This window comes from Hyperolius riggenbachi, chromosome 2 (genome assembly GCF_040937935.1).
Source record: "Hyperolius riggenbachi isolate aHypRig1 chromosome 2, aHypRig1.pri, whole genome shotgun sequence".
Taxonomy (NCBI): Eukaryota; Metazoa; Chordata; class Amphibia; order Anura; family Hyperoliidae; genus Hyperolius; species Hyperolius riggenbachi.
In genome coordinates this window covers 270888594-270900668 of record NC_090647.1, presented here as the reverse complement: position 1 = coordinate 270900668, position 12075 = coordinate 270888594, and the positions used below count along the sequence as shown (strand labels likewise).

General features: G+C 44.2%; 1 protein-coding gene across 2 annotated transcripts; it reads left to right on the top strand.

Moving 5' to 3' along the window:
- Positions 1-5600: 5600 nt before the first annotated feature.
- On the top strand, positions 5601-11555 carry LOC137544306 (uncharacterized). 2 transcript variants are annotated; one of them, XM_068265367.1, is made up of 3 exons: positions 5601-5643; positions 5716-5812; positions 10497-11555. In XM_068265367.1, the coding sequence occupies exons 2-3, from the start codon at positions 5797-5799 to the stop codon at positions 11435-11437; spliced, it is 957 nt and encodes a 318-aa protein (XP_068121468.1). In that variant the 5' UTR covers positions 5601-5643; positions 5716-5796; the 3' UTR covers positions 11438-11555. The 2 variants fall into 2 exon arrangements, with proteins under 2 accessions (XP_068121468.1, XP_068121469.1); XM_068265368.1 differs by having other exon boundaries at positions 5617-5643; positions 5755-5812.
- The last annotated feature ends 520 nt before the right edge of the window (positions 11556-12075 follow it).

The window sequence follows — 12075 nt, the reverse complement described above, 5'->3', positions numbered from 1 at the left end:
AGAAAGCTTGCATCATTTCACTCTATTAGTTAGCCATTAAAAGGTATTATTTTTTTTTTTACAAAACTTTGTTTTTTTCTACCTATATAATTTGTTTGGCTAACACGGTACAGAAACTTTTTTGCTACTATCAATTCTTTATATGAACTTCAAGGAAAACAGATTTGTTTTGTTCTCATACAAACATTTGCCTGGAATTTCATGTTCCAATAGACTTCAATTGAAGCAGGCATAACATTTAAAGCTGTTTTTCCAGTATTTCATAGAATCAAAAGAAAACTGAGGAAATCATTAAAGTAACTGTTTTGGTTCTTCAAATGTAAACAAGGTTTATCACAAAATACTAGAATTGTGCAATAATCTTTGTTCATTTATTAAATACACTATGTGCAATCAGTAACTGGCTGCACAGTGTAACCATATTTTTAAAAGGAAGACAAGAATGTCCTCTAGTGGCAGATGTTCATAACTGCTATTACTCATCTCATAGCTACAAAAGAGAGCAGAGACTGAAATGCCAGGATAGAGAACAGGTTGCAAAGTTATACCTTCTAGTGATTCTGACTTGATGAGACTGCATTCATAGGCCTTATCCAATTAACTTTCCTCCTGATTTTTCTCCCAGGGGATAATTTTTCATCTGTTCCCAAAAATAACTTTTCAACACTAAGTACATTAAAAAAGTACAGTTTTTAGTAATTTCTTGCATGATCAGAGCTTTGAAGGTATTTATTATTAATAAGCTTTGAGAATATCTACTTGGAGAAAAGTCAATAGGATATGGGCATATTTCTGGTCAGGAAGCAAGCTAGTTCTGTATGAAATAGGTTTTCCTGCTACACTTTCAGCAGGAAAGGATTAATATGTGATGGGGCCCTAGGCAAGATAGCGTTTTTTGCCAATCGCTGATCACCTTGCTCTTTTAGTAGGATTTGGTGGGAGCGAGCGTCCACCAGGCCCCTAGACTCTCTCCAGGCCCTAGGCAACTGCCGTGGTTTGCCTTGTTGATGATCCGGCTCTGAATTTCAGCATTCAAGTGAACTTTTAAATGGCAAAAATTGGTAAACTAAAAAACAAGGTGAAGGTTTTAGGGCCCATACATAGCAGTCAAGTATTATAAACGTAGTGTTTAATTACAATTTCTCATTAATATTCAGATATGGCATAAACCATAAAAGCGCATAACTTATGTGATATTAACACAAATTAGCACATCCGCACTGTACTCCTCAAAACCTCAATATACTAATACACACCTCTAAAGTTCCAGCAATGTCTTCACACTCCAGCCAGGTCCGTCCTTGGCAGAAGGACCATCACAGTTGCCCAAGCACTCAGGTCGCTTTGGGGGGGGTGCATAAACTTGCACCCCTGAACCTTGACCTTGGGGGGTGTGCATAAACTTGCACCCCTGAAGTAACCTGAAGTTACTATCCCACTGATGGGAGGTGTGGCAATTGGTGACTAAGGTCTCCCTCCTATCTGTGTTCTGGGAATGCTATCAGTGCTGAGGTGTGTGTGTGTGTGTGTGTGTGTGTGTGTGTGTGTGCGTGCGTGCGTGCGTGCGTGCGTGCGTCAGGTCTGATTTCCAACACATTTTTCTGATAGATTTTCTGATCACTTCTATACAAAATCCAGCAGAAAAAAACAATCAGAAATTACATCGGACCTGTCGTAAATAATTAGCATGACCCAGCTATCTGATGGGAAGTTGCACCAGGCATAAGTTTCATCTGCTTAAAATAACTGTTCAGCACCCTGCAATTGAAAGTATTAAAAAGTAGGAAAAAAAAGTACTGTAAAAATTATTTTGAGTATTTTCTTACTTACTGGTGACTTCAAAGGTAATTTATTGATAAGACTTGAAAATATCCCCTAGGAGAAAACTCAAGGGAAAAAATGAATTGAACAAGGCTCACAGTGAGGTAAAAATAAAACTTGAAAGGTTCACCTTGAACCTGTAACGATTGTGGAATTCTCTCCGTGATCAGCGCACAAGACGTGCGCTGACACTGCGGAAATCCTCCACAAGCGTATAATTTGAGGGAACCCAGCAAAAGGTGCAATGCACCTGTAGAGGGAAATTCCTGTCGACAGATGGAGCTGTGGGGTGCAGAGGAACAGCTCCTCTGCCCTGCCACAGACGCAAGACAGGAATTGCACGAAGGGAAGAAATGAAGGGCAAGATAGCCCTGAAAGAGAGAGATCAAAGCGACAGAGGGTATGTGTGTCCACCAATCTAGTCGCCACCCTGCGACGATGAACACACAACTAGGAAGATGAGGTGAGAAGGCAATCGCCAGAGATGGCGGTTGCTAACAGCGACACAAGACCGAATAAGCACAGATGAGGAATGTATGTATGTCCACCAATCTACCCGCCAACCTGCGACGGCGGACACACAACAGAGGAAACCAAGTGAGAACGTAAACGCAAGAGAAGCGATTGCGAAAGAGAATGAGCACAGGGACAGATTGTATGTGTGTGCACCAAATTAGTCGCCCACCCGCGACGGTGCATACACAACAACAGATATGAAGTAGGAACGCAATCGCGAGAGAGGCGATTGCCAAAGGTGACACAAGGCTACAGCAAGGCAGAGCACGAGAGTAGCAAAGGCACAGCAAATCATACAATGAGAAGATAAGGAAAATAACAAACGCTAACTAAACGCGAACACCGCACTCATTCGCAACAGTGCACGCGTTTATGCGCGGTCTCCACGTGTAAGCACAACAGAGACAAGCACGCCTAACTAACCACCGACAGACAAACATGAAACAGAGGACGCGAGCGCTTGCTTAACGGTTACCTCACCGAGCCTCCAGCAAGCGTTCGTAGCAGACAAAACAGATACACGAAAACAGAAATAAGTGGGCGAGCTGGATCCACTGCTCTTTCCGCCAGAGCAAGTGCGATCTAAGTACAGCAAGAGAGAGATGGAGATAAGATGGATCCACAGCACTAGCGCAAGGCGAGTGCGATCCAGACAAGACAGATCAGATGAGATAGCTGGTAGCAACCGCTGCTCCAGCTATACTCCAAGAACACAGATCAGAACGACTTCCTGTCGACCACCGCTGGGACAGGACAATCGCAACAGACAAACAAAACAGATATGCAATCCTAACTGCACTAGGGAACCTGCCTAGTGCAGTCCCAGGAATTACTCTAGGCTAATCTTCAAACAATGAGCAAGGCTGACACTCCCGGAGTGTTTCACAGGACTAACCCTTATGACCAGCCCAGGTCTGTGATATCCAGGGCCGGATTACCGACCAGTCAACAGAGGCACCTGCTTGGGGCCCCATCAGGGTTGCCAACATCCGTTTTTGATACTTGTCACCGTCAAAATGTGTGTGGCAGCCGGCCCTGCGAATCCGAACGAGCATTTGTGCTTTGCTACACAAGCAGGGCAGGCTGGTTTTCAGACGCTGAGCCAGTAACGTAATGTGCCCTGCTGTCCTCCTCTCTCCCTCCTTCCCTCCAATCATCTTTCATCTGCACTACACTCTCCACCAATGAGTGAAGAGAGAGGCAGCCAAGAGCCCGCCCACATATGCACAGGACGGCAACCTACTCGAGTAGCGTGCAGGACATGAGTGCAGTCAGTGTGGGCTAGTGGGGATGCCCATCCATCCTCCTCTTGTTCTAGTTCTACACAGCAGCAGGTAATCACTGCAAAGTGTCAGGATGAACAGGGAGAACGATCTGTATGACTGCCTGTCACTACATCTAGCTGTGGCCAGTGGGAGGAAAAACGGAACAGGAGGTGTTTTCCCCCAGAGCTCTGCACTTTTCACCTGAAGCAGAGCAAACCAGCAGCGAGTGACAGGCTGTATAGTCTGGAGCCTGTGTCTCCTCTCCTGCCCTGAGCTGCCCGTATCTGATCCTCCCCTCCCCCAGTGCACAGGCACAGACCGAAGAGGCAACCTCATGTTCTGTAGCCTATACTGACAAGTGCAAACACTGCTTCATTCCCTCATATGCATCCACTACTTGATGTGTTGCTGCTGCATATGAATTTATCATACAAATGATTTATATGAATTTAATGTATTGAAGTTGTTTGAAATGAGGATAGATGCTGTAGTTGAGGTCATGTGACATGAATTGGATTAACAACTCAGGGCATTTGATATGGTTAGAGCATAATTGAGGATTATTTGATTTGTGTATCACATTCATTGCTGATTTTACTGTATAATCTTTATAAATTAATTGTTGAAGGGCATTAGTCACTTTATCCCGAGTCTTTTCTCCATGATCCTGTCACTTTTTTGTCAGCACTTTTCTACATCTGTGCACTAGTTAGTTTATTCTTTACTAGGCATAAGCCATCCCGTTTATAACAGGTGCTAGGGCTCAGTCGTGCCCCCCCCCCCCTTCACCACCACCTTGCCCATGCTGCCCCTTGCATCCGTCCGCCTGCGTGCCACACATGTGCAGCAGCGCAAACGCAGAAATACGGGGACAGGAGAGGACGCAGGGACACAGGGATTTTATTGTAGAGGATTCTCAGTAGCCTTTGCTGGTACTTTTTCATTGTACTAGTGACTTTACTTTTTCCGAGGGGGGCCCAAATTGTCTACTTTGCTTAGGGCCCCATTTGGCCTTAATCCGGCTCTGGTGATATCACATGGTATATATTGAGCAAGCCTACAAAGGATGTGGCTAGGCAATCTGCATGACAAACGTATGCAAATTCCTCAGCAGCAAGCTGCAAAACTGACAAAAGGTCTCTCTTCCAGAGACCTGCAGAATGCAGACCTGAACAGTGGTCAAAAAGCTGCCTGCCTGCGCAGGCAGCCGAGCGGATCCTCACAGAACCCAAACTGGTTAATAATAGTGGTAGAACAGAATGATAAGCCCCTGGACAATCTGTTTTAGCAGGCAGTAATGTCTTTGAGGATAAGTTGATTACAGCATTCTCTTTCCATTCCCACCTTGTTTGCAGGCATAAACTGTTCCTCCCATTGCCCTCTTAAAAGAGTATATCTGACAACAGATGAGTTGCTAGGATTCTGGGAGATTCAGGGCACCAGGTTAGGCATGGCAATGTAGCAGTGGATGTAGCAATGTAGGAGTGGATATGGAAATGGGTGGAGCCAAATGTACATGAACTTGGTAGCGGTGGCTGAAGCCCCCCTCTCCTTTAATTAAAATGAAGTGCCCTAGTTATACAAACAGCAGCATGAGATGTGATATTATGGGCCTGGGCTCAATGTCGCATTGCTCTGCAACACAGATGGCGGTGTGTTTTACACAAACTCTTGGCACTTGCTTTCAGTTGCAGAGCAGACCCCATTCAACTATACTGAAGAGGACAGATCTGCCTTCCTCCCAAAACACATGCAGCCAGGCCATCATGACTTAGGTACTCTTTAAATTGGAAGTAATAAGGGCCATGTAAACAGTGTAAATATTAAGTATGTGTCTAATCCAGGGACTAACAATGCACTGAGCTATATAAACATGTTCTGTAAAATGTCAATTTGTATTTATCTAGCGTTTCCTCCAAGTACCAGGATCAATGAAGCCCATGTTCTCCCTGTAACGGTTAGTCAGGTGTTGCTGCAGCTGTAGGATCTGTTAAGGTGGCAGTTTAAGGATCAGTTGGCTCAGAGTGCAGCAAGGATGCTTGTGAGTTGTTCTTCCTCCTATTTCTCCCTCTCTCCTTTGTGTTCAACCAATAATATGCCAATTTTCCTTCAGGTGTGTGTTACAGCTGATGTGACTTGACTTTCGTGGCAGGTTCTTAGAAATTAAAATTGTCTGAGACAACTTTCAAAACAAATGGACCATAGATTTGGTAAGTTATGTACAAAATGCACATGCTAGGTATAATAGAGTAGCCTTCAGAATGCACAAATCACTCAGGCTGAGGATGGGTTTCTGTTGGAATGCATGATCTTGGTACCATTCCAAGGATGTCACTGTTGACAGCATCATGCTGTGTCTGAATTAGAGGAATTGTGTGCCCAATAAACTTGGCTCTGCTTCATCTGGTATCTGGCACTGCTATTGCCAGTGCTTATGCCAACACAATACCAGTCACATGTACACAACAATAAACCTTATTGCACCTCAGAAATCTGGTCCAGCTCAACAGGAGCCATGCTAGTCATGGACTTCACCAACAAGTAGGCTTCATGTTATGGCATGATACATGCATGAGTCCATACTTGGGATATGAGTACAGAGCTGTTATTGCATTCAATTCGATTTTAATGGTACACACTTAAAAGCATTTTTCCCCCTCTTTCTTCTTTACTGTTCTCACTACATTTTTGTGACCCTGCTGGGGAGATGGAACAATAGAAATCCGATTATTGGCTGATGGACCACATACCTGATGTGTGGAGGCTGTTGAAAGAATGCATTAAAACCTATAATTTGGGTCTGGAGGCCTTTGGTGAGCTTTTCTGTATTTGGTGACCGGTGATGGGACTATTATAAGGCACAAGCAGCACTGAACTGCTGCCGGAAAATGCTTGACAAGTCAAAATATGTCTATTTTGCTACCTGAACCATATTTTCCATAAATATACCCATAAATTAATGATCACTGCAGTACACATTACATTTAAGAAATGGAGCCTTTACAAACCTCCAGCAGTACCATGTAACGTCTAATGAATATGACAGAGATCCACTGGTTCCATACCAAGTAACCACAGGACTTCTTTCCCAAATGAAACCTGTGGAATTTGGAAGCTAACAATATGAACATTTGTCACAAGGTGGCACAGTCACATCAGAAAAGTTCAGATAAAAATATTAAATGAACATGATTGCAAAAATTTTTTAAAATCTACAAATACAATTCACATTTTTCCTAGAGTACAATACAGTATAAATGAATGTTTCCCTATATTGCTGTCGCTTACAGTAGGCAGTAAAGAGATGACTGATTTGACAGGATTTAGACTAGGTCATTTACACATGGTAGCATCTGAGTATTTTCTTTATTCTTGACAAAAGCCTTTCCAGGAAAGGATCCATACAAGCATGTCAGCCTGCCTCCTTATTAATTTGCACACTGGCTTGGCAGTTGAAATGAGCAACTGCCATTTGGTGAGTGCTTTTGTAAATAAAGATGTACTTGAGAATCCTCCATGAGGAGATGGACTATTCCAAAACCTGTCAGATCTGTCATAAGAAAGAGGTAAGTTATAGGGCACTGTACTCTTGAAAAAAAATCTACATTTTATATGTACGGCTTTAAAATTTTACAGTTTGTGATAGTGGTCCTTTAAGCACCACCTGAATTTATAATTTTAAGCACAATTCCTATTATAACAGAAAACCACACCTAAGAAAGTTTCTACCACAGTAAATGTTCGTAGCAGTAAGCTGCATTACCTACATGACACATTTTATTGAAACAACCTAACCCTTACCACTCACCTGAGTGCCAGCTGCTCATCTAGATCCAGCCCCTCCAGCCACCATGTTCTCCAAATGTCAGCACAAGATTTATAAAAAGCCCAGGGCATGGATGAAAAGGGGGGTGGTGAATACAGCAGAAGGGAAAGTGGCATACTGTTAGCCAATCACTCCATCTATTTCATGCTAAAATATTACACTACTGAAGATTATGTTTGAATTCAGCAAAGTCAAAATGAACTTCCGCACACTCATGCGAGTTCATTCACAAAAATCATGCAGCAATCAATGCTGTCCCTACAGCGAAGTTAAAAGCTGGGATCTGCTTTACAAGAGTAAAGTCTCTTGCATAGTCACATACACCGCGTAGAGGTAGCCCATAGAGGTAGCATTCGTAATTGCTGCACAGGGGCGTAGCAATAGGCCCTGCAGCGCCTGCGCCAGCGGGGGGGCCCGGCCCCCCCCCTGGGGCCCGCTCGGGGCCGTTTTTTGGGGGCTGGAGGGGTGGCAGCATGAGGGGAAAGCCTTGCCCACAGTCGGCGGGGAGAGGGGAAGTTCCCCCCCTCTCCCTCACCTCGGGGCTCTCCCCTCTGCGCTCCCCTCCAGCTAGTTACAGTCTGTGGGCAGTGGGCAGCAGCGGCAGATACATACCTTCTTCCTTGCGTTCCATCGCCGCCTTCTCGCTCTAGCGGCTGACGTCACTTCCGGAAGCGGAAGTGACGTCAGCCGCTAGAGCGAGAAGGCGGCGATGGAACGCAAGGAAGAAGGTATGTATCCCGCCGCCGCTGCTGCCCGGCCCGCTGCCCACAGACGGTAACTAGCTGGAGGGGGGCGCAGAGGGGAGAGCCCCGAGGTGAGGGAGAGGGGGGAACTTCCCCTCTCCCCGCCGACTGTGGGCAAGGCTTTCCCCTCATGCTGCCACCCCTCCAGCCCCCAAAAACCGGCCACGAGCGGGCCCCCGGGGGGGGGGGGGGCCCGCTCTGAAATTCTGCAGGGGGATTTTCAGGTGTCAGCTGCCCATATTATGATTTTCTGGTGTCTGCTGCCCACATTGCGATTTTCTGGTGTCTGCTTGCTGCCCACATTACGATTTTCAGGTGTCTGCTGCCCACATTACGATTTTCAGGTGTGTGCTGCTCACATTACGATTTTCAGGTGTCTGCTGCCCACATTACGATTTTCAGGTGTCTGCTGCCCACATTACGATTTTCAGGTGTCAGCTGCCCATATTATGATTTTCTGGTGTCTGCTGCCCACATTGCGATTTTCTGGTGTCTGCTTGCTGCCCACATTACGATTTTCAGGTGTCTGCTGCCCACATTACGATTTTCAGGTGTCTGCTGCCCACATTACGATTTTCAGGTGTCTGCTGCCCACATTACGATTTTCAGGTGTCTGCTGCCCACATTACGATTTTCAGGTGTCTGCTGCCCACATTACCATTTTCTGGTGTTTGCTGCCCACATTAGGATTTTCTGGTGACTGCTGCCCACATTGCGATTTTCTGGTGACTGTTGCCCACATTGCGATTTTCTGGTGACTGCTGCCCACATTGCGATTTTCTGGTGACTGCTGCCCACATAAGGATTTTCTGGTGACTGCTGCCCACATTAGGATTTTCTGGTGTGTGCTGCCCACATTATGATATTCTGGTGACTGACTGCTGCCTACATTAGGATTTTCTGGTGACTGCTGCCCACATTACGATATTCTGGTGACTGCTGCCCACATTAGGATTTTCTGGTGACTGATGCCCACATTGCGATTTTCTGGTGACTGCTGCCCACATGGCGATTTTCTGGTGACTGCTGCCCACATGGCGATTTTCTGGTGACTGCTGCCCACATTACGATATTCTGGTGACTGCTGCCCACATTAGGATTTTCTGGTGACTGATGCCCACATTGCGATTTTCTGGTGACTGCTGCCCACATGGCGATTTTCTGGTGACTGCTGCCCACATGGCGATTTTCTGGTGACTGCTGCCCACATTACGATATTCTGGTGACTGCTGCCCACATTAGGATTTTCTGGTGACTGATGCCCACATTGCGATTTTCTGGTGACTGCTGCCCACATGGCGATTTTCTGGTGACTGCTGCCCACATGGCGATTTTCTGGTGACTGCTGCCCACATGGCGATTTTATGGTGACTGCTGCCCACATGGCGATTTTCTGGTGACTGCTGCCCACATTGCGATTTTCTGGTGAACTCTGCCCACATTACGATTTTCTGTCCCACATTACGATATTCTGGTGAACGCTGCCCACATTACAATTGTCTGGTGAATGCTGTCCACGTTACGATTTTCTGGTGACTGGTGCCCACATTACGATTTTCTGGTGAACTCTGCCCACATTATGATTTTCTGGTGAACTCTGCCCACATTATGATTTTCTGGTGAACGCTGCCCACATTACGATTGTCTGGTGAATGCTGTCTACGTTACAATTTTCTGGTGACTGGTGCCCACATTACGATTTTCTGGTGAACTCTGCCCACATTATGATTTTCTAAAGGCCCACATTACGATTTTCTGGTGAACTCTGCCCACATTACGATTTTCTGGTAAAATGCTGCCCACTTTACAATTAATTTACAGTGAAACGCTGCCCCATTACGATTATTTGGCACCTATGGGGGGGGGGGGGCCCATCCAAATATTCGCAGGGGGGCCCAGTGATTTCTAGTTACGCCCCTGTTGCTGCATGATTTTTGTGCTTCTGTTCCTTAGATAGGTTTTCATGCACTGAATGCGTGCATGTTTGTGCTATGCATGTTACAGGGCCAGAGTTAGGACACATACGACACTGGGCTACCTCTACACGGTGTATGTGACTATGCAAGAGACTTTATTCTTGTAACGAAGATCCCAGCTTTTAACTTAGCTGTAGGGATAGCATTGATTGCTGCATGATTTTTGTTAATGGATTTGCATGAGTGTGCAGAAGTTCATTTTGACTTTGCTGTTTTGCTTTCCACACTGCTTCCAGCACCTCCTAATTAAATCTTCAAGTGTTTAAATGTCCTAGCTCAAGGTGTGGAGCCTGGATTTTGTGCTTTTTTATATGTTTGAATTCAACCAATTACTTTATTTTCATAATAGGTCAACACTTTGGGTTCCAGCATCCCAACATTTACGGATATACTTGTGGGCAAGTTCCCCATTGCCCAACTCAAAATTCAGGATGGAATTTATGGCCCTATTATCTAATGCATCCTGCTGTACAGCCAATGATTCATCCTTATTACTATTCACAGCAGCAGGTACCTTTCTGGAGTTACCAGCCACAGCTGGCACCAATGAATATAAATGAGCTTCATTTCTCACATAACATACAACAAGCACAATCAGCACTTCAACCACTCAACACTCAGGAATATGCACCTTCAGCTTTCCAGGATTCTAAAAATGTTGTTGATAAAAAAAGTATTTTCAACTGGGACAACTCTTCTAAGGAGAACAGACCCAGTGAGATTTCTTCAGAAGTCATCGGGGAACATTCTGTCATTGTGAATAATAAGTATGAGCTACAAGTAGACCCAGGGAGACTTGTATCTCCCATAAAAGAATCAACAGAACAGAGTGAATATGAAAAGATTTGCAATTTATCCACTACATTTATGGAAAATTGTTCTAAAGATTATAAGCAACCCTTTGATGTACTAGAGTCTCTCCCACCAGATCTGCTGGTATGTAATTATGAGGATGCTGAAGTCTCATCAATAATTTCTAGCATGGACTATTTTTATAAAGGAATTGCATGTGAAGGTATGGAGGAGGAGCAAACAATATCACACGACCCAGATACGTTTCTTTCTAATAAGAAAATCAAGAGTCCTTCCATTATCAAGGAACCATATACAAACAGAAGCATACCTGTCATGAAAAAAGCATGCTTACAGCAGAGGAGAGTTTCACTGCAATCCTCAGTTAAATGGCTTGCCAGAATCAAGAGGAAATACTTTGGTCTACAGAAGAATTGTATCCAGAGGGTCCAGAAGTCAGAGTTCCACACAGCATCTACAACCATCTTGAAGTCCTAAATGAAAGCATGGACAACAACATTACATGTTTTGTTATGCAATGTATTGCTGTAGAACCATTCATTTACACTATTTTATATTTTCCTAAACTAATTTATTAAACACATGATAATTATTGCATTGCCTCATTTCCTTTCATCTTCAAAATTCCAGCATATTTTGGTGTGACATGGTTATCTGAAAAGTATCTTTTTTGGTACATACAGTATGACCATATTTTTTTTTTTCAAGTTAACGCTCAGAAAAAAGGAATTGGTCACAGGGTCCAGCTACCCTTGTCACAGCTCCTGATTGTCAAAGGTAAATTCCAGAAAACTTGAGTACTTGTCCCCTTCCTACTTCAGGTATATAGGGTATCTTAAACAACACCCAAGGTGAAAATAAACTAATGAAATAAACAATTGTATCTATCCTCCTCCTCCTAAAAATGACTTTTACGATATTCCACAGTTTTATTTTATATTTAAATCTACTGTTTTATTGTTTTTGCTCAATGACACATTCATTGAAGTATGCTAGAGCTAAAATCTATGAACTATTGACCCTTTTTATCCATTTCCTGCTCCCAAATGCCATTTTCTGTTAGGAAAGTGTTTTATGGTTGTAATTCCTTAACATTGAGGCTCACACTGTAGTCT